This window comes from Anguilla rostrata, chromosome 17, assembly GCF_018555375.3.
Source record: "Anguilla rostrata isolate EN2019 chromosome 17, ASM1855537v3, whole genome shotgun sequence".
Classification (NCBI taxonomy): domain Eukaryota; kingdom Metazoa; phylum Chordata; class Actinopteri; order Anguilliformes; family Anguillidae; genus Anguilla; species Anguilla rostrata.
The window spans coordinates 19415179-19438524 of NC_057949.1; the positions used below are offsets into that span (position 1 = coordinate 19415179).

Consider the following 23346-nt stretch of genomic DNA (forward strand, 5'->3'; position numbering starts at 1 on the left):
TGTTTTATGTCGTAGCAAAATAGGAAAAGGAAATCCAGCCGTGTGTACCCTGTGTGTACCCCACTTGCCTATGCATATTTTACGGAAAGTAGGCTATACGGTAGCTACAGCAAACGTAAAACTTCCCATCCGAATGTGATAACAGGTGGGGGGGAGTTGTAGGCTACGACCAGCACAATTGGCTAGTGTAGAACCGTTTTAAAAGTTAGCAGCGACAATAATTTTTTTGTCTTCTTTTGAAGTTCAGACATGGCTGCCGTCGTCGCTGCAAAGTGGTTGGTAGAAGCAATCAATGCTAACAAAATCGGACCCAGCCTTCGGGTACTGGATACCTCTTGGTATTTGCCGAAATTTAATCGCAACGCCATAAATGAATTTAAAGACCGTCACATCCCAGGCGCGTCATTTTTTGACATAGATCAGTGTTGTGATAAAACGTCTTCTCTTGATCACATGCTCCCAACTGAACGCGAGTTTGCGGATTATGTGGGTAATTTGGGAATTGGGAACCACACACACGTTGTCGTTTACGACGCCAGTGATTTCGGGTCATTCTCTGCACCCCGCGTGTGGTGGATGTTTAGGGTTTTTGGGCACAATTTGGTATCTGTGCTTGATGGCGGACTTAAGAATTGGGTACAGGAAGGTCACCCCGTCACTGCAGAATATTCTAAACCTGATCCCACCGAATTCCAAGCCTTCCTCAATCGATCCTGGGTGAAGTCATACGAGGATGTCTTGGAAAATCTTGGCAGCAAGCAGTTTCAACTGGTGGACGCCAGATCTTCCGGCCGGTTCCGAGGAATCGAACCAGAACCACGAGAGAGTAGGTCTATGTATCTACCGCTATCCTGTTTCCAAATATGAATTAAATTCGGACACACTCATTCCGCTAATTTTGTAATCTAGGGTACTATTTATTATACCGAGTTTATAATTTCATTTAAAGACGCGTGACTCTAATCAAAACTGGAATAGTGCTTCTTCCGAATTATATTTTCCTTAGCAAGTAGTGAGCTAGATTGCTGCGTTCAGTTTTAGTAACAAAAATCCAGCAGTAATAGGTACAAGCATTTTCTCAGTTTTCCTCACTAGTCTGTATGTACATAGGTCCACGTTGAACGTGCAGAGTCCGTTGTTCTGATTGGCAGGTCGCGCGAGCGGCCTCACGCTGGTGCTAATTGCTGTGTATAGTGCTATCTCATAAAAAACACGTTTTCAACGTACAAAAACGCCAAGTTACTCAAAAGTATTGATATCAAAATGACGCCAAGTTACGGTACTACAAACAATATAGGCTATCTTGCCTCACCGAAATTTAATAACATGTATTCCAAAGCAATGCTACCCAGTATTTCCTCAATTCTTTAAAGTCACTTGGCCCTGTGTGTATATAAGTGTGCAGTACATGGACAGGCCAAACATATGTGTGGATGGCTTTCTCACAGTCATGATTGATTGAAAAGGCATCTATATGTCCAATTTGTATTGGTATGTATGTATTTTGGTGGCCAGCCTTTCTGTTGTGTGAATGATTGTATGTTTCTTGGTATAAATGTCTGTTCGTAAATGTGAATGTAACATGCTGCGAGAGAAATGTCCCCATGGGGATAAAGAAGTTCTCTATGTATGTATGTACAATATGTATTTTACATGTATTTATTGTATGTTGCAAATATACAATCACTTGTACATTTAGTCAAATTCAGTTCAGAAGCAAGTATAAACATATGTTTTCTGGAGAAATATGCTTCCTGTAGTGACTGACCAGCAGTTTTCTACATGAATTTCCATGTGTTCAATGAGGCAATACGAAATATTTGACACTTTGATCTGACACAACGTTTGCATGACATTGTAATATGGTAAGGTTACAAAACACAGGGCCAAGTGACTTTAAAGAATTGAGGAAATACTGGGTAGCATTGCTTTGGAATACATGTTATTAAATTTCGGTGAGGCAAGATAGCCTATATTGTTTGTAGTACCGTAACTTGGCGTCATTTTGATATCAATACTTTGAGTAACTTGGCGTTTTTGTACGTTGAAAACGTGTTTTTATGAGATATCATTTCTTTTGCAAAGCGTTTTATTACGAGAGTGAGAAATGCGAAGTGACCCTGTAAGAAACGGTTGTGAATTATGGCTATCATTGTGTGAATTTGTACAGTCTGAAGAGCGTGTACGTTTAGCAGTTTCGGTTTGCTATATATGTAAAACAGTGGCTGTGACAAATGGTGCGGTGGCGTAATGTAAACGCATCAGAAAAGGTTAAATATGGCAGGGTGTAGCTATGTAGGCTACTCACGGATTTGACGGGCATCCAACGAGCCTTGATTGACAAAAGAATCAGCAAGCCCGTAGAATTAGAGCTGCCTAGGTCGCAACTTGTGTACCCTTCTGTCCTGCTCCGTTGTCTGTTATTTCGTGAAGATGCACTTTTAGTGTTTGTAAGGTTTATAAGGCATTTTGATAGGCTTATCTGCAGGTAGGAATCCTCTTTGCTGTTTTGTTAAGCTAGAACCGGAAAAGTTGATAGTGGAGAATAGGAGCAGACGCATATGTCCCAGCAGGCTTTGCATATGAGAAAATAACAAGTGTGAGATAAATTAGGCGAAATGATGAAATTGCGTAGTTGAAACAACATGTGTTTTTTTTTAGCAGAATGGGCATGTAGGTGAAGGTGACATGATCACAGACTATAGTGCGAAGTAAATGAAGTGACCATGAGCGAGCTTAGTTTCCTTATCAAACGGTACATATAACAGTCTGTATTTAATGTTCGTTGTTGAAGTGGAGGGTTAAATAACGTGTGCAATCTATCGCACAAATGTGTTTTTCTCATGTTCAGTGCTAGTAGTTATACTTATGAGTGAATCATGATTTTAGATGTAATGTTTTAATGCGGAGTTGCAGAACGTACAGACGTAGTAATTGTTTGTAGCCTAGTGGCTAGATAGAGAACAGGGCGAGGTAACATGAATGTAGAAACGGGCGTTTGCTGATATGAAGGTTTTGTACGGTAGCCAAGTGAAGAAATATAGTTAGTGGAAATGGCACAGTGGTGAACTGGTGTAACTTTTTAATAAAAGGAATACATTTGCGTCATGAAATGCATATGGGTGGCCGTGAGTGAGTTTTGATAAAGAAAATGTAAGCGTAAGAAAATGTTAGTGTAAAGAGGGAAATGATCTGCCTGAGGGCGAGTCGGGATTCAAGCTTTCAACCGGAGTTTTACCAGCCCGTGACTTCGTTAGTGCAGCACCATGCCGTAGCTATGCAGTGAGTGAAATATCATTAGCAAACCTGCCGGTGGTTTTAAAAAAGAACACAGGCCAGTAAGCACAGAAGAGCTCCCGTTGAATCCATATGGCTTAGCAATATTGTAGCCGGTTAATAACTGAACGTACAGACGGTAAGTCATAATGCATATGGCTTAGCAATATTGTAGCCGGTTAATAACTGAACGGTGAACGGCGGGTAGATATGGTGCAAAAGCAATAATTGATAAGTAGTAGACAATAATTAGTGAGGGTCGAAGCAGGTTAAGGAAACGTGTTCCTAGCTGGGTTTGAATCTACGACCCCATGTTCCCAAGACTGTAACCTTGCCCACTAGGCCACGGGCAGACTAGCTGTTTAGACTGCGGAGTTGCAGAACATACATACGTAGTTGTTTGTAGCCTATGTGGCTAGATAGAGAACAGGGCGAGGTAACATGAATGTACAAACGTGGCGTTTGCTGATAAGAAGGTTTTGTACGGTAGCCAAGTGAAGAAATATAGTTCGTAGAAATGGCACAGCGGTGAACTGGTGTAACTTTTTAATAAAAGGAATACATTTGCCGTCATGAAATGCATATGGGTGGCCGTGAGTGAGTTTTGGTAAAGGAAATATAACCGTAAGAAAACGTTTGTATAAAAGAGGAAATGGTCTGCCTGAGGGCGAGTCGTGATTCAAGCCTTAAACCGGAGGTTTACCAGTCTGTGACTTCGTTAGTGCAGCACCATGCCATAGCTATGCAATGCGTGAAATATCATTAGCAAACCTGCCGGTGGTTTTAAAGATCACAGGCCAGTAAACACAGATTAGCTCCCGTTGAATCCATATGGCTTAGCAATATTGTAGCTGGTTAATAAGTGAACGGTGAACGGCAGGTAGATATGGTGCAAAAGCAATAATTGATAAGTAGTAGACAATTATTAGTGAGGGTTGAAGCAGGTTAAAGAAACGTGTTCCAAGTGGGCTTGAACCTACGACCCGTGTTCTCAAGACTGTAACCTTGCCCACTAGGCCACAGGCGGACTAGCTATTTACCCTGCAAATGTTTCAGAGTAGAAAGGATCGGTATTTTGCGTGTGTATGCGTTTTTGATTGGGTCGTGTAGGTGAAGATTTGGCTGGTGTCAGTGAAATGTCCAATGGGGAGACATGTTGTTAGTGGGAAAGGCGGCAGGAAAAATAAGAATGAGAAGAAGAAAGAGAAGAAGAAAGAGAAGAAGAAGGAGAAAACGCAAAATCCCCTTAGTTTGGGGCTTTATTGTGTGGACATGTGAAGTTGTTTATGAGTTCTGTTTGTTGAAATGGGGTCAGAATGTACAGAATTTAATGTTTTTAAGGGCTGAGTGTCTGTGGCTGTTGTGGTTATTTCTGTGGGGAACCCTGAAAAGTGCCAAACTCTCGGTGCTGTATAGGTATGGGGGCATGCCCCCGCCAAGGCGTAACTTGGCGGGATGGCATACCTGCCATCCCAATTTCCCTCCCTGGATATCCATCCCATGTAAAATTATAGCATAAAGTATCATTTCTAGATATTCAAACGATATGAAAACCAATGCTGAGATTTGCAGGAGCCTGCAGCATAAAGTGTCAGCCTCCAGTTGGATTTTTACTGGTCCTGATTAAAAATCAGAATCCTGTACATTCTCAGACAAAACTTTTGCCAAGGCATGGGGGTGTAAAGTTTGGACTAGAGCCCGACCGATGCCAGATTTTTGGGTCCGATGCCGATCCCGATTTTGGAGAGTCCTAGCCCACGGATTACCGATGTTTTGACCGATATTTTGTCAAAAAGTGCAACATTTTCAAATCAATTTGAAAAACTTATATTTTATCAAAGTTTCTATATTTGAGAACATTTAACTTATACGCAAACAAATAAATAAAAATAAACACACAAATAACTTTTTGATAGATAAAAAAAATGTAAAAGATGATATTAAATTAAATATATATATTAACACCATCTTCAAGTGGTGTGAATTCAAAATAACTCCACACATTGCTTTTACTCCTTTCTTTTCCAGCCATCTATAAAAAAAAATACAAAAAATCAGTTTTCCAGTTTCAAACATGTATTTTTATGAATATTATTATTATTGTTGTTGTTGTTGTTATTATTATTAATTTGTTATTATTATTTCTTAGTATCTATTCTCAGTAAATTAATTATATTTTCTTATTTTATTCCTACTACATGATCTCAAAGAGTAAGACTTTATCTAGCAGAGCTAATGAGTGAATCAAGTGTAACGTTAGATGAAACTAAATTGACTGGGTGAAATACGTAACGTGAGGCTTGTCCATAAGAATTCGGTGGTGAAAAAAACTACAATGCGCTTTCGTGCAGGTTACCCGCACGAAGTGCTGGTTGATTCACTTCTCCAACAGCAATCCTTCTCTCGTGTTATCACGACAAAGCTAGGTAACATGGCTTAAAATGATCCACGTTAGAAGTGTTTTATCGGCGTTTTTACTGTCTGGTTAGCTTGCTGCGATGATGCAATAACGCGTTGGCTACTGCTATTTTTTACAGTCTCTGGTTGGCTATTGACACAGCATCATATAGTAGCTAATGTCATTATCTCAGATAGAAAAAACAAATGTGTGATGCATTCAATCACCATTTTATTTTGGCTGGTTATTTATTTGAGAATACAGCGATGTCCTCTGGAAATGTAGATCCTACGCTGCTTATGTGCTCACTGCCACTTCATAAAGGCTTGCTAGCCAGCTATCTGGCTAAAGTGAACCAAATATGTTAGCTAATAATATGTTATATGTTAATATGTTAATAATATGTTAGCTTGATAATGAGGATTGATAAACATAGTGGTCCTATAAACGCATTTAATTAAAAACTTCCACTAAATATACATACCTTCGCAATCGAATCAGTGCAGACAAGTCTTGCAGTGGAGAACATTGGATGAGGCAGGAGTGACAAACGTCTTATTACAGAAGTAGCGCGTCAGCTGCCGCAGTTCGCACTTGCTCCCTCTACTGGATAATTCTAGTAAATAGCAATTACAACGTTCGAACAGACAAGTACAGATAAATGTTTAAAATGTTTTTTTGTTTAATATACTTCTATTGTTTAATATACTATATACTAATATATAAAAATCGGGACACATCGGCTGCATAACGGCCGATCCCCAAGTCGTCAAAAACGTCAAATAATGGCCGGTATATCGGCCAAACCAATATATCGGGCGTTCTCTAGTTTGGACACATTCATTATTTGGAAGTTTACTTGGGCATTGGTCAGATATTGCGCAACAATCCCTCAAAATTTCATGTGGCTTTACGTGCGTTAAGACGGAGGGTGCCCACAGTTTCCTGTGTGTCTGCTCCAGGCGATGTGTCTGAATCATGTCGCAAACCACTAGAGCATGTGGAAGACTTGTGGAATCTTTCTCTCTTAATTTAATCTCTTAATTTAATATTCTGTTAGGACACCAAGTTTGTTTCAAGGATTCTTGGAAAATCATTTTCCAAAAACAGTCAACTACATTGACTCAGAGCCCTGTGCCAAAGAACCAGTCAGGAAGGGTTGGGCACAGGGGTAGTCAATCACATTTCTTGAGGGATTGGTCCCCCCAACAGGCTTATATAGGACACAAGATCAGAAGTAAATGCTCTTCATGGTACATTTAAATTCTGTACAAACTGAACAATAATTTATTTTTTTTCCACTGGCAAGCTGTGGACACGGTGCTTAACACTGATCAAAACCTCTCATTGCAACCTTTAAGTGCGTTCGGCCTGTCTGTAATTTCACGTCAACTCTGTCCCTGGTCAACAGGCATAGAACCTGGGCACATCCCCGGGTCCATCAACATGCCCTTCTATTCCTTCCTGGCCCCTTCTGGAGTGGAGCTGCCCACCAAGGACCTGGTGGCCATGTTTGAGGAAGCTGGGGTTGACCTGAAGCGCCCGCTGTGCGTGTCTTGTGGTTCAGGGGTGACAGCCTGCCACGTGGCACTGGCAGCCCACCTGTGCGGCCACCCGGGGGTGTCGGTGTACGATGGATCCTGGTCGGACTGGTACACCCGGGCTGTGCCCCAGCATGTGATTTCTGAGGGCAAAGGCAAGCGTGCCTGATCGGGGTGTGGGCTTGAATACGGAGTGCTTGGTTCAGAGCTTCTCAACATTGGTCCAGGGGGGTCCACAGGGTGTGCTGGTTTTTGTTTTCACCTTGAAACCAACACCCGATTAAGACCTGAGAAACCAGATGAGGTGAATTAATAACTGTGTAATCGCTTGCTGTAATTGACCAATTATTTGTTTAAATTACCAATTAAGTGCTGAGTAACAATAAAATCCAGCAGACCCCTTGCTCTCCAGGATCACCGCTGCAAATTTCTACCTTCAGCAAAGAACCCATAATCAGTGGTTGGAAAAACGTAGAATCGTATGAGTGATCAAGATGAAACAACCAAAGGACTACATATGATTGATATACTGGAATGATCTATATTTTTACTGGAAAAAAAGCCTTTTGACTGAATTTGTAATGTGTGTTTGAATTTGGAACGTAGAATGTCAGGTTGGGAAAACGTAGGAGAGTGAAAATATCTGATATATATTAACAGTGCATTTACAATTCCGAAGGAACATTATTGGTTTTGGGGGTATTTAAGATTAAATTTACTGCATTACTTTTTGCAGTAAATTTACTGCGTTTTAAGGAGTACAACATGATATTTATTATTTTATCATAATAGCAAATGAAAAAAGTATCAGTTTATATGTTTCATGTTATTAGAAGCAATATGCAACTGTTCATTTAAAATAATCTGTACATTTACATGGTTTGGAACCATAACTATAAAACATTTATTCACCAGTAAAACAAGCTAATCAAAACTTTAATGCTGCCTGAAATTGATTAGATTATGCTTATCAAATAAAACATTCTTGCAAAACTGATTTGTGTGATCTGATGATTTTCTGCTCTGAATCGCGTGGTCTTTGCTTGACCTTACTGTTCATGTTTTTTCTTTACGTCTCAAAATGAGGTATGCTTTGTGGTCCAGATTACCTTATTCTACCGCAGCCCTGTCTGCCAACTGGTTCTTGTGAAAGTAAGATGGTTGTTTTGGTTGTTATCATGAAGGCCAGGGCCAAAGTTGAGTATCATTTCTGTACGGTGGCACAGAAATGTTTAACTGGGTTCAGATCTGGGGACAGAGAAACTTGTATGTTATTGTTGTAAATGCTGTTCTGACCAGGAGTGGTGAGGTAGGATCATCTACGTTACTGGCAAAAAAACTCTCTCCGATTGGTATGTTTGGAGCTTGGTATTTTTAATTCTGACAATGTTAACATTCTGAGCAGCCAGCCAGCCAACCATGGTGCAGTTGGTAGCACTGTTGCCTCATAGCACAAAGGTGCTGGGTTCAAAACCTAACTGGGTCCTTTCTATGTGGAGGTTGCATGTCCTCCCTGTGTCTGTGTGGGGTTTCCTCCTAAAGACATGGGTTGTATCTTTTATTCCTCACCTCCTTTTCTCCACTTGTCATTATGGGATCATGTCTTTTGTTACCATTTTAGCAACTAAATCTGCTGTGCTTTCAGCTGGACAGCTGTCACACTGATGAGGTCTCACTATAGAGTTGGGCGCTTGTTGGTTGTGATCCCTTGGCCTTCGATATTTGGTTCTTCGGTGGGTTGACATCATAGATGTCGATGTGTGGTATGCAAATTTGGCAGCACATATTTTGCACTGAACAGTGTTTTTATTGAGCTTTTCAAAATCATTCCACACTCTTGCAAGCTGGTCATCTTTCCAACCGATGACTGCTTTGAATTTGTATGCTGTGCCTACTATATATCCTGGGACCACTGCAGCAAGTGTTGCCAATTTGCATATTCATAGGTTCTGGCATTATTAATGAGGGTAATGGTGTAGAGATGCTACTAAGCCATTTTCAGTAGTTTATTTTTTGGTGAAAAAAATCATCCTAAACAAATTATTATTCAATACAGAAAATGTTTAAAGGTTTTAAAATACATCTGGAGGGGCACTTTAAAGATTTATACACAATCATGGATATGAAAGCACTCCTCAGCCTGCAGAGTCTGCATTGCTTTTTTGGTTAAAAAGGAGAATTCCACCACGTCACCCCCTCATTTTATGAGCCGTGGCAGCGAGAGACTGCATGCGTTTATGCGCGCTGCCTGTTTGACCTGGGATTCTGCATGCTGGCCATGCGCCTGCGCAGCATCTGCGCCTGTTGCAGCCGGTGCTGCAGTTGCTGCTGGCGCAGCTTGTGCTTGATGTTGAGGCAGAAGGGCATGGGGCACTTGTTCTCCTGGCAGTGCTTGGCGTGGTAGCAGCAGAGCGCGATCAGCCGCCTGCAGACGGGGCAGCCGCCGTTGGTCTTGCGCTTGCAGCCCTTGGCGTGCTGCACCACGCGCTTCATCTTCTGGCAGGAGGCCAGCGAGCAGCTGGCGTTGCGACACTGGCAGGCGTGCACCAGCGACTGGATGCAGCCGTGGATGCTGAGGTGTCGGGTTGCCTGAGCGCTCTCCGCTTTATTGCCAGGTGCCTGGTCATTGTTTTTCTCCATGTTCACCCGCTGGTCAGAGCTGAGAAAGAGGAAAAAGCATTTCATTATTCAACCAAGTTTTCATTCAATTAACACTTTCCGGCATTCATAAAGCACTTTACGAAAACTGTCCAATGAAATCAAGTAAAACATTTTTGCATTAGACTGAACTATGATTTGTGGGATCTGATGATCTAATGCTCTTAATCACATGGTCTTTGCTCGATTTTTTTGGTTCTAAAGTCAGTTCATGTTTTTTCCCATCACATCTCAAACCCAGTCATGCAAGTCCACAAGTTCTTTGTGATTCACATTTCCTCACACTACCAGGTCTCTGTCTGCCAACCGGTTCCTGTTAGATGGTTGTCAGTTCATGTCTGTGCCTACTATATATCCTGGGACCACTGCAGCAAGTGTTGCCAATTTGCATATTCATAGGTTCTGGCATTCTTAATGAGGGTAATGGTGTAGAGATGCTACTAAGCCATTTTCAGTAGTTTATTTTTTGGTGAAAAAAATCATCCTAAACAAATTATTATTCAATACAGAAAATGTTTAAAGGTTTTAAAATACATCTGGAGGGGCACTTTAAAGATTATTACACAATCATGGATATGAAAGCACTCCTCAGCCTGCAGAGTCTGCATTGCTTTTTTGGTTAAAAAGGAGAATTCCACCACGTCACCCCCTCATTTTATGAGCCGTGGCAGCGAGAGACTGCATGCGTTTATGCGCGCTGCCTGTTTGACCTGGGATTCTGCATGCTGGCCATGCGCCTGCGCAGCATCTGCGCCTGTTGCAGTCGGTGCTGCAGCTGCTGCTGGTGCAGCTTGTGCTTCATGATGAGGCAGAAGACCACGGGGCACTTGTTCTCCTGGCAGTGCTTGGCATGGTAGCAGCAGAGCACGAGGAGCGGCTTGCAGATGGGGCAGCTGCCGTTGGTCTTGCGCTTGCAGCCCTTGGCGTGCTGCACCACGCGCTTCATCTTCTGGCAGGAGGCCAGCGAGCAGCTGGCGTTGCGACACTGGCAGGCATGCACCAGCGACTGGATGCAGCGCTGGATGCTGAGGTGTCGGGTTGCCTGAGCGCTCTCCGCTTTATTGCCAGGTGCCTGGTCATTGTTTTGCTCCATGTTCACCCGCTGGTCAGAGCTGTGAAAGAGGAAAAAGCATTTCATTATTCAACCAAGTTTTCATTCAATTAAAACTTTCCGGCATTCATAAAGCATTTTACGAAAACTGTCCAATGAAATCAAGTAAAACATTTTTGCATTAGACTGAACTATGATTTGTGGGATCTGATGATATAATGCTCTTAATCACATGGTCTTTGTCAATTTTTTGGTTCTAAAGTCAGTTCATGTTTTTCCCATCACATCTCAAACCCAGCATGCAAGTCCACAAGTTCTTTGTGATTCACATTTCCTCACACTAAGTCCGTCAACGGTTCCTGTAGATGGTGTAGTCTCACCTACGCGTGAGGAACTGATGAGCCGTCAGGCCATAATGGGTCAGTGCGTTAATTCTTGCCATTTCAATAGCTTAAATTTACCTTCAAGAGTGCATTGGATCCCTATCTGTTGGCACTTGTATTTTTTCATAATTTTGACCGGCAAACTAAACCCTTTTTGATGAACTGAAAATTTCCTTTTTCCAAAGAGCAGCTTTTTGGCCATTATCTTTGTCCATGCAGCGCTCCTTCTCTAACCTATTTAGTTAAATTGTTGTTTGGTTTCAATTCCATTTTATATTATATTTATTGTACATTTTATATTTTAAACAATTATTATACTTATTACATTATATATTCGTGTTTTCTGGTTCTTATTGGAATTAAATGTTGAAAATTGTTTCTATTGCTTGCTTCATTCTTTGTAGCCTAACTATAGCATTTTAACATTGTGCCAACCAACCCCGTGTTGGGGCTGGCAAATATTCTAATAGAGTTTTCTAATATAAATTATGCCAACCAACCATGGTCTCCCGAATTATGTCTATTATCTCATTCTAAAGAGAGAACCCTGACAGCCTAACGTCGGAACATTTACGACATTTTGCTAAATTATGACTGTAGAGTTACATAGTACTTTTTGTGTGAAGACACACTCACATTAAGATAGTTCTTTTGGTGAAAACATCATCACATGTATCGGAGCTCTTGAAATAGCAGTTGTGTAAAATCTCTGATGATACTGAAAACTTGAAAAACCCTACATGCCCCATAATGTAGACAACTGTTTGTCTTCAAAGAGAAATCGAACGTAACATTACTAAATGATCAGTACACTTATCATTATTAATAATAACTTTAACATTGATGATGCAACTCAACTGAATTTGTAGCAGAGGTGCGACAGGAATATTTTTACGTTCACACAGTATGGCTACATTTTTTTAATCGCAAAAGCGCCAGTATCGCACTTTACAACTCTTCCCCATTAGTTAAGTTACTTACCGGAACGTGACAGCCAGAGTTTTGACAGAATATCTGGTGAGGTAATGTAAAACACAACATTACAAAGCAATAAAGTATCCCATTGTTAACAAGTATTAATTGCCCTAGAATATTATAAAGGCAAAAAATAATAATAATACAAAGTTATCGATACGCACCCACTTCCTTTGTCTGTACTTCCTGTTTTTGTTCTTGTTCTTTTGGTTTCGTTTTAGCCTGTCGTATTAAAAACATTAATGGTGCATTATCGCCACCTACTGTGCATGAGTGCAAGTCAGGGACAGCGAGAAACGAAATCCTTCCCACCAGAGCCATTGATTCAACCAAAACTGACCACGTCTAGTTTGCAAGACCACTATCTGTTGCAAAGCCCTGCATCAGACATGTCATGCACAACAGATCTGACTAGTCAGAATTCTAACTCAGATATCTTAAAATATTATTTTGACTTGTCAAACCAGAATTAGATGTCTCCCATTATCATTCAATATGTGTGATGAGTCAATGTATATATGACATCAACATCATTATAAATAGTTCAACCCTTTAATGTGTAATATATCACAAATAGAACGTTCTGAACTGACCATTCTCATGCTGATGTAACAAACACTACTCACAATTGAAAGCATCAGAGTTCTAGACCATGGTTGGTTGGCATAATTTATATTAGAATATTATATTAGAATATTTGCCAGCCCCAACACGGGGTTGGTTGCCAAAACGTTAAAATGCTATAGTCACAAAGATGAAATAACCAAAGGACTACATATGATTGATATACTGGAATGATCTATATTTTTACTGGAAAAAACAGCCTTTTGACTGAATTTGTAATGTGTGTTTGAATTTGGAACGTAGAATGACAGGTTGGGGAAACGTAGGAGAGTGAAAATATCTGATATATATTAACAGTGCATTTACAATTCCGAAGGAACATTATTGGTTTTGGGGGTATTTAAGATTAAATTTACTGCAGTTTTAAGGAGTACAACATGATATTTATTATTTTATCATAATAGCAAATGAAAAAAGTATCAGTTTATATGCTTCATGTTATTAGAAGCAATATGCTTAGCCCCAGCAACTGTTCATTTAAAATAATCTGTACATTTACATGGTTTGGAACCATAACTATAAAACATTTATTCACCAGTAAAACAAGCTAATCAAAACTTTAATTACATTACATTACATTACAGGCATTTGGCAGACGCTCTTATCCAGAGCGACGTACAACAAAGTGTATAACCATAACCAGGAACAAGTATGACGAAACCCCTAGAGAGAAGTACCGGTCCAAGTACAGGGAACAACCGCATAGTTCAACTTGGACCCTGGTAGTTAAACTGATTAACACTAACAACGAGAACGGCAACAACGCAATCTATGGAAAAATAAAAATAAATAAAAATACAAGTAGTCGTTAAGACTGGCGCATCAACTAAGTCACCTTAATGTCACTAAGTCACCTTAATGCTGCCTGAAATTGATTAGATTATGCTTATCAAATAAAACATTCTTGCAAAACTGATTTGTGTGATCTGATGATTTTCTGCTCTGAATCACGTGGTCTTTGCTTGACCTTACTGTTCATGTTTTTTCTTCATAAAAACAGGCGAACCGCGGTTCATATATTAGCACATTATTTTATTTTAATTGAATGTAGTTTTCCAGTTTAAAAAGTAGGCTATAGACAGAGCATTTTCCCACATAATATTTAATAGCCAAAGAACCAAGCACCTTCTTTCCCTATTTTTAATAAAAAGTTGTTTTCGTTTCGATTTTATGCTATACAATTTAGTTTGAAAGAATGTGTTTGATATGGCCATTTTATTTTACTAAATTTCCCAAAATGTGTTGTTTTAGCTCTAGATGATGATTTCTTTACCGTGACTTGTTCTAACGGCCGCTTGAAAGAGAAAGTGCTGATATACGTTGGCTAAGTAGATATAGGCTATCGTTTTCTTATAAAATATAGTCGATAAAATAGTAGCCTTGGCTAGCCTACTTTGAGACGTGTTTTTTTAAGAGGCTTGTTATTTCATTGAAAATAAACAGCACACTTGACAGTGATGTTCGATTATTATCCATATTTCCATACCCACTTTCCTCACCTCATCCGCTACAGCAAGAGTAACGAACTATTGTGTCGTTCGCGAACGATTCGGGCAAGTGTACTGTACTGTTGTGTCGTTCGGGAACGATTCAGGCAAGTGTAGTGTCGTTCGAGAACGAGTCGGGGCGGTCGTAGTACGTTCAGTGAACGAATCACTGAACTGAGAACGATAGTCAGTCTGTGAACTACCAGTTCACGTTCGCGAACGAATCGTTTCACGACGTGATTCAGTACACTTCGTTCACTCAAAAGATCCGTTCTTTTGAACGAATCGTTCGCGAACGACCCAACACTATACAGTATTTGATGTATAGACCAGAGACTGTAAAAATAGTTGGTATAAGTATAGACCAATTAGATGTGACTGGGAACTGTAATAGAAGAGATAAGCAACAAACTGGATCGCCTGTATACATGAGGCAAGGTAGAACTATATGTCTATGGGTAAAACTGCCTGTTCTTGGCGCCATTCTGAGAGTGGCATAGCCTACTGTAGCTACAAACTACACTGTGTAGTTGGCAACCAGTGAATCTTGTACATAAGGATATAATACAAGCCATCAGTTCATTAAACACATGGACTTTCTTGAAACATTCCCTTCTTTAATTCACTTCGAAGTTATCCAAGGACATCTTCCAAGTCGCTAGCTACGATAGTTGTACAACACTAAGGACAAAAGGGAAAGTCAGTGTTACCAGGATTCGTTATATATTTCAAATAAGCCTAAACAACCAAATCATTTTATTTAGAATAAACGTATTATAGTACAACACGACATTTGTCATGTACCATTGTTCCAGTTAGTAAAGGATATGGGTTAATATAATTTGCCGTATAGGTATCCTCGATGCTCTACAACCAGAGACTGTGTCTACAACACAACAACAATGGCCGACTATAAAGTATAGCGAAGTTGTTTGAATGAATGCCTGAAGGTCCTTTGAATGAAAACAAATTGGGGTCCTGGCGTTTTGTTTTTTTAAAGCTTCGTATAAGCGTAGTGTGCTACTAATTAGCTACATTACGGAATAGTGCTTAATCTACCTAACTGCAACTGGTAAAGCGGTGGAATATTGGCCAATTGAATTACTTCATAGACTACATTGTTTCTAAAGTAAGATCGCAGCTAGTTTACCTAGCTATCCAACTAACGTTACAGTACACTTAGCTAGCTAACGTTGGTGGTCGGTCCCGTGGGCAGCAGTCATAGTTAATTTACATAGCTAGCTATTTCTTTGTTTAATCGATATTTTAAAAGCAACTTGAATAGTGTTGGACTATGCACAATGGCAGCCAAAGGACGTTGGCTAGCTAACGTTAGCAATCGATTACATCTGGTTAGCAATAACCGTCTCGCTCACCCTGCTGCAAGGCTGTAGCTAAGTATAGCATTCTAGCTAATTAACGTTAGTATACTTGTGGAAACGACCGAGTTAATTTAATTGTCACGTCGTTAGTGTACTCAAATAAAATAAAATAGATAACGTTATGTCCTCACGATGTTGAGTCTATCGGTGCTTAAGTTAGGTAACATCACTGGCTAGCTAGTCTAGCGAATTGTTTGACGCTGATACGTTTACGCGACCCCATTTTTATCCAACGTGTAATTTAACCGAGTAGCGTACCTAATATCTTTGCTAGTAGTACAGTCCTTAACGACACGTTGCGCCGACAGTGCTGGCTGCACTTACTAGTTTACCTGGAAACTTTTGTAAATGTTGAACTTTGATTACTTTTCTCGCTATTTTTTTTTTTTAACTTTATCATACAGTAACCGACGCAGGTTTTGTTTGTTTAGTGTGTGTTGACTACTTTAGTTAGTACATGTATGTCTGAAAAGTGGAGTTGGCACACTGGTTACGTTAATTTCACGGACATAGTCCGAACTGAAGCCAGGAGGGCCTCGCTTGGAACATCAGATGTGAAAATTAACTTGCGTACTAACTGGACTAGTTCAGTTTATTAGCTTCAGTCATTTGTTAAATTCATAGCTTACACTTATAAAAGAACGATTACAGTAGAATAATCGCGTTTATCCAGTTGTCAGCAATTACTAACCTGCAAGATGGCACAACAGTTAACTAACGTTGCCATTTGGAAACTTGTTCGCGCAAATTGTGCCAATTGGCGAACTATTAATTTACACACAATGGCTAACGTCAGGGAAATGCTTGTAGGCTATGTGTGGAATTCAATTAATTGAATAGCTAGTTAACTGTTAACTTACTTGGTACAAAAGTTTATTTTAGATGAACAGGGTTAACTAACTAACTAGCTAGTGTTGTGGACAAGACACTATCCACTAAATGTGACCAGGACTGTCCAGTCTTATCCGAAAAGGGTCGATGTTGGTGCTGGGTTTTGTTTTAGCCCAGCACTAAGACACCTTGAATCAAATAATGAACCAATCAAGGACATGATAGTTCTAGTCAGGTGCCTTAGTGGTGGGCTAGAATAAAAACCTGCACCCACATCGACCGTTTATAGATAGTCAAATAACTAGACTCTTCCACTGTCGCTTGTCCGTATAGCGGCATGATATAAACACAGTGAATCCCAACCCTGTTCCTGGAGATCAACCATAACTGTTGCTTTTCATTTCAATCCTAATTCGCCACACCTGATTGTACTAATTAGCAGCTCAACGGGATGTCAAGCTGTTGAATGAGGCGAGCTTTGTTAGGGTTGAAGTGAAAATATTCAGGACGGTTTACCTCCAGGAACACGGTTGGGAACCACTGATGTAACGGTATGGATCAAGCTTGCCTAGCTCTCCGCTAATTCTCTAAACTGTATTGTCTCCACAGGACGGTGTTCATGTGTGGCCATGTCAGGAATCGCTCTCAGTAGACTGTCGCAAGAGCGCAAAGCCTGGAGAAAAGACCACCCATTTGTAAGTATCCAGTTTTGAATTTGTTGCTGACTGTGCATTTACTGGAAAATTGGGAGAATTGTTCGTTTTAAATTTTTTTAACGGGCCTTAAGGGCTCAACACCAAACCCATTCAAGCATTCTTCAAACACCAAACTAATATGTGGTATTGAACACAAAATAAATTTGTCTATAAGATTAACTGTACAGGTATAGTCCTTTCCTCTTTTTTAACTGAGTGTGTGTGTGCGCGCCAATTAAAAGATGAGAAAATTGGTTTATTTAACATGTTTTTTGTAAACTATGATCCACAAAAACATTATGCCATATTAAATCTTAAATGTATTGCCAGAGGGTGTAAAATGGTTAAGTGAACCATTCTAAATAACTATTAAAATAATATTGTTACTTTACAAACAGTATATCGAATCAAGCACTGTAATTTGTTATTTGTAAACTTTTAACAAAGTTGTCATGTTATAAAAGTTTTGTTTGAATGAAGTGTGAGGTTGTCTTGTCCTCCATGCTACACTAACGGGTATTTTCTTATTAGCTGTATAAGCAGATTGTCTGTCTGTAAAAGAGTCCAGTACAACGTTCTCTGGATAAGTCTACTAAATCTCAAGAAAGTTAAATGTGAAATGAATATGTGGGTTGCTGGCAAGGAAGTAAGCAGTTTTGTAGTCATTGGATACAGGGTTTTTAGTTGACAGCTGGTTATCTTACTTTGGTGAAATTTGCCAACCCCTCAGTTAATCCCTCCCGTGTCCTCTCTTGCTCTCATCATGTCCTTTCAACCAATCCAGGGTTTTGTTGCTGTTCCCACCAAGAACCCTGATGGCACTCTCAACCTCATGAACTGGGAATGTGCTATTCCAGGGAAAAAGGGGGTGAGTGATGGAACAGAAAGGTTAATTCACCATTTATGGTTGCAGCACTCCACAAAAGAGTTCATTACATGCCATTAGAAGATTGCTTGATGATGGTTAATACAGCATCCCATTTCATGAGTCATTTTCACTGAAAGGCCGTCGAGGGGCATTCTAACTTCTTCAGTTTCCTAGGGGATGAACCGTCGTTTAACGGCAGCACAGACAAGCTCTTGAGTGTCAGCAAATAGCATTCACTTGTGTTTGATAGCCTTGGTGCAGTGTGGGGGAAGAAAACAGCCCCGGCCTGGGCCAGAAACGCCAGGGTTGCTCTCTTCCACACTGTTGAAGACTTCTTCAAAGTATGCACAATTCACAGAGTCTGATGTAACTGGGTTTATTGTAAGTGAATCAGAGATTACATACAAGAACCCGGGCTGATCTGCGCAGTTCAATACAAACAACAGTCATTCACAAAGCAAAGAGAGTACATCCAGTCATTCCACAAACACTCTCCAAACACTCTCCAGACACTGCAAAAACACGCTAAAATTCCCAGGGGCTAGACACTTCTTTTTGTCCATTTTTGCTAGCCCCTCCTGTTGTGGAGCTTAAACTTGGTACTTCCCACTTATTTTCTTTGTTTCTTAGGTCTTATTCTTGACACCATTATCTCCCAATTCTCAGACACCATTATTTACGAGCCCCCTCCTTTCTTTATTTAAAAAAAATAGGTACTCCCTTCTCCCATCTAAATCTCCCTCCCCTTTCTGTCACAAATCATGTATTCAGACAACACATTTGTGTGAAAGGCCTAGTTTGCGTGACAAGCTGTGTTCACATTACGTATGTTTTGACTGCATATGTTTGGTATGTAGTGCTTACTGCTACAGATCATTAATCTTATGGCCAGGGTCCGACCTTTGTCAGCTCTGCGCGCACTCCCTTTGCTAGTCGTATAATCCATGGTGGCTGGTACATCTCAAATACATTTCTTTCCCACATACATTGGGCTAGTGCTCTTTGAATACATTTCTTTCCCACAGCAGCTTTGGAGGGTTCTTTCTAGTTGGGTCCGGTTGGGTGTTGGCTCCAGTTTTAGGCAATTATAATGGCTTCTCTGGTGTGTACTGTGAAACTGAAACATGCAGTTGTTCTTTGCATTTTTTCAGACCCTTTGGGAAGGAGGCCAGTATAAACTGAGGATGCTGTTTAAAGATGACTACCCATCCTCTCCTCCAAAATGTGAGTGTTATCTCTCCACACAAGGGTGCTGTTGACTCTGCCCCAAATTTTAGTTCAGACTAGGGTTGCAAAATTCCGGGAATATTCAAGGATGGAAACTTTCCATGGGAATTTATGGGAATTAACGGTAATTTATGGGAATTAATGGAAAATAATGGGAATAAAATGGAAATATAGCCCTATTTGCTCAGGCTGCATTTACCATGTCATATGCAGATAGAAACAAACCTTTCACCATATCATAAGCAGACAATTGCAAACATTCTCTATGACCCCCCCTCCAAAAAAAAGACTTTTCTCTTAACACCTAAAGAAAACCCCTAAAAACAGTCTTCCGAGTGTTGTTTTATAATTCTATTTAAATAGACAGTTGAAGCGTGAGTTTTTAGGAAAAAGTCAAGGAATGACAGACATGTGGAATAAACATTAACAAAACATATCCCATTTTACTGCGCAAGGGGACCCCACGGTTCTAGTGATGAGCAGTATACCATGAGTAGTGCCAAGTCACGTCGGCAGCACACTACCTGACCAAAGATGGAAAGTTTTGAAGAGAAGCTAACCGCTTGTCCAAAATGACCAATATTTATACGATGTCTTCATGCCACTTCACAGCGATAAAAATATCCTACTTATCAGACTGTGTTAATTTCATCAACGAAAAATATTCCTTACGACTCCTTTTTTCATGACGAGAACAAAACAACGAAATAACAATTCAGAACAGGCCTTAGGGTTTAAAGTGAACAACTCATTCATAAAATAAATGTTTTACAATAAAGAATGAATGGAAATAGATTAATGAAAACTCCTCAATTAGCATGCTCAATTAAGCTACATCACATGGTAACAGCTAGCTAGCAGAAGGTGTTAACAAAACTACTTTGCATTAGGCTACTATCTGCCGGTTAACTGAAATATCATAAAAAATATAAAATATATTCACTCCAGTAATATAATCAAAACTTCCCTGAAAGCATGTATACCTTTGGCTCAGACAGTGCGGTAGTGCTGGCGGAATGTGGGCTGCACACGTGATGGGAGAATGCACTGTGCATGCAGAGGGTTGTAATTTTACTGAATTCCTATTTAAAGGTGCAGTGTGTAGAATTTAGTGGCGTCTAGCAGTGAGGTTGCAGATTGCAACCAACTGAATACCCCCCCTCACCTCCTCTCACCCCTCCCTTTCCAACAACGTAGGAGAAGCTATGGTGGCCTGTAAGTTCCAAAAATGATGTCATCGTCTATGACCGCATCGAGTAGCCAAGTGTCAAGTGATGAGGTTCCTTGATAGATTTATAAATTGTATTTAGTTATTTAGTCTGTAAAACTATAGGTCATAGCTTACAAGCAAGATAGCGATTATGATTGTTAATTGTTCCGCCTTGTGGTAGCATTTTATTGCTAACGTTAGCTGCTGTGCATGGTAAATCATAGGAAGACATGATGCGTGGTGATAACATGGTGGCCTCCATGGAAGAGGACACAACGATTCTTATTTTCATGGGATTATACACTAATTAAAACATACTTATGAATATTATATTCCATTTCTGACAAGTCCGTTCCGCTAGATGCCACTAAATTCTACACACCTTTGCCCCTTTAAAGGGATGCTGGCAAATTATCAGTACATATGATGGAAGAGTGCGCTACTGAATGCAGTGCATGGTTACAATTCAATTAAATGGTAATCCTTTTAACCAAAACAGACCTAAGACCTAGTATTGCTTTTTTATGCGTATTCCCCCCCAAATAAGTTCACTGTTAAAAGGTAAGATTTCTATAATGAAATTGTGCAAAATTCCCGAGCTTAACTTCCCTTCCAAAATCTTCCGGAAATTTACCGGAAATATTCCGACCCTTTGCGACCCTAGTTCAGACAATGCTGGACAGCATTCCAATTCACTGGAGGCAGATTTAAAGGAGTACTGGGCTACAGTAGAGTACCAGTACTTGGTGTCTTACTGACAAAACTGTAATGTATACTGTATATACCTTGGAATCCTTCAGCTAGCATACAGTGCAAAACTGATTGAATAATGATAACTGTGTGAATTATGAAAAATTGCATGAAGGGAATGTAAATGTTGTTGTTTGTGAGATTATGTAACCATTTTTAACTGAAATAATATATGTATGTATATATCAGTTAAAAATGGTGTGTGTATATATATTTATATATATATATATTTTTTTTAATTTAATTTTATTTATTTTTTATTTTTATTTTATATTTTTATTTTTATTTTTTCCAGGCAAGTTTGAACCACCCATCTTTCACCCAAATGTCTACCCATCTGGCACCGTCTGTCTGTCCATCCTGGAGGAAGATAAGGACTGGAGGCCGGCCATCACCATCAAGCAGGTCAGACCGCAACAGCTGACAGTCTGGGACCAGGAGAGGGGCTCACTGCCCTGCCAAACTTGCTGTGGTGCCGCTTTTAGAGGCTAGTTTAGGGCCGGCGGCATGGTCACTGTCACTCATCTGTGCCGATACGATTTCTGCTGTTTGCTTTTGTTTGTACCATCAGTCGTATGTACACTGGCTTTATTATGAAGACTCAAATTGCATTATATGTTTTATCGTGTGTTGGTATGTATAATATGTGATATGTGTACATGTGTCTTGCAGATCTTGTTGGGTATCCAGGAGCTTCTTAATGAACCCAACATACAGGATCCTGCCCAAGCAGAAGCTTACACAATATACTGGTGAGTGAGGACTTATTTCACAGTACGGTAAGTAAATAAGTGCTGTGTGCAAAAAGGTTTCAGTGCCTCACGTTTTACTGTTTTTGCTCTATTCAGTCAAAACAGAATGGACTACGAGAAGAGGGTGAGGGCACAAGCCAAAAAGTTTGCCCCTACATAGGGCTGTGTGACCTCTGACCTTTGAGTTCAAACTACAGTACTGGAAAAGCCCTTGACAGACAAGGAGACAAGTGCAACTGAAGACTGAAAGACGAAGGAACATTGTGGAAGGGGGACAGCACAGGGCACATGTACATGTGTATATATATATATAAATATGGAGAGTTATAGACATTTTATTTTATTGTTTTAGCAATTTAATGTGTCTTCATAATTATAAAATTGTGTGAATTCTAAAATTAAAGACTATTAAAAAATACTTTGTCTTCTGCATCTCATTGTAAGAGAAAATCCTCACTTGAATCCTCACTGCCTGAGTGTAGTTCTAAATGTCCAAATTGTGACCTCTTGCAATTCTACCATGACCAAAATCCATACCAAAATCTTTATTAAAGGATTATTTATTTTGAATACTATTTGATACATTTTAAATGAAATTCCTTGCTCAATTGTCCATGAATTTATCCATTCATGTTTCAATCTGTACGCAAGTTTATTTGGTTGTGGTTTCCTCTCGTATACCCAGTCATACATGCTACTTTGTGCTGACCTGCAGTAATCACACAGATATTGAAATTATTTTGGTCTGCATCTCCCTTGGGTGCCAAATGATTTATTGAGCTCACATGTTTCAGACTCCAAATCCCTAACATTGCTAACTCACGATTAATAAGCAGTGCCTGCCAAAAGACGCAAACTTTGAATTGCACCAGCTCTAAGCGTGTTGTAGGTAGGAGATCACACTGACCAACTGCAATGTAGTTGGTGATGTCATCATTAGTGGGAGTCCATGAATACAGTTAAAAACATTGTTTCATGTTAGCAGGAAGCTGTTTGGAAAGTATGAGACAATTCAACATTTATAAATTCTCAGTATGTCAGAAAAAATAGAGTTCCTTCCTTGGGCGTGTGCTTGAGCCAGCAGTAATTTACCATGAATGCGCCCCCCTCCCTAAAGTGTTGGTGTACGCCGAAAGCCATTTTCATTCCTACCAATCACTTCACCTGCTGATTTAACAAATTAGTGCCCTCCTCTCTGGTTGAGGGTGTGTTAGTTAGTAACCTTGTATGCAGCATAT

The 23346-nt window shown here is 39.9% G+C and overlaps 3 protein-coding genes across 7 annotated transcripts; 2 read left to right on the forward strand and 1 right to left on the reverse strand.

The window, feature by feature from the left end:
• The first annotated feature begins 3 nt into the window (after positions 1-3).
• Positions 4-8212, forward strand: LOC135243920 (3-mercaptopyruvate sulfurtransferase-like). The gene is made up of 2 exons (XM_064316066.1): positions 4-826; positions 7086-8212. Exons 1-2 carry the CDS (start codon positions 250-252, stop codon positions 7382-7384), a joined length of 876 nt encoding a protein of 291 aa, XP_064172136.1. The 5' UTR covers positions 4-249; the 3' UTR covers positions 7385-8212.
• Positions 8213-9207: 995 nt separating this feature from the next.
• LOC135243921 (uncharacterized) lies at positions 9208-16489 on the reverse strand. The gene is made up of 3 exons (XM_064316067.1): positions 16467-16489; positions 10584-10985; positions 9208-9874 (listed from the first exon to the last, which is right to left on the reverse strand). The coding sequence occupies exons 2-3, from the start codon at positions 10964-10966 to the stop codon at positions 9451-9453; spliced, it is 807 nt and encodes a 268-aa protein (XP_064172137.1). The 5' UTR covers positions 10967-10985; positions 16467-16489; the 3' UTR covers positions 9208-9450.
• Positions 15364-22526, forward strand: LOC135243922 (SUMO-conjugating enzyme UBC9-like). 5 transcript variants are annotated; one of them, XM_064316069.1, is made up of 7 exons: positions 15364-15522; positions 17216-17301; positions 18086-18169; positions 19321-19393; positions 21652-21761; positions 22029-22108; positions 22205-22526. In XM_064316069.1, the coding sequence occupies exons 2-7, from the start codon at positions 17236-17238 to the stop codon at positions 22266-22268; spliced, it is 477 nt and encodes a 158-aa protein (XP_064172139.1). In that variant the 5' UTR covers positions 15364-15522; positions 17216-17235; the 3' UTR covers positions 22269-22526. The 5 variants fall into 5 exon arrangements, with proteins under 5 accessions (XP_064172139.1, XP_064172140.1, XP_064172138.1 ...); XM_064316070.1 differs by lacking the exon at positions 15364-15522 and adding an exon at positions 15582-15745; XM_064316068.1 differs by lacking the exon at positions 15364-15522 and adding an exon at positions 15893-15935.
• Positions 22527-23346: the final 820 nt, after the last annotated feature.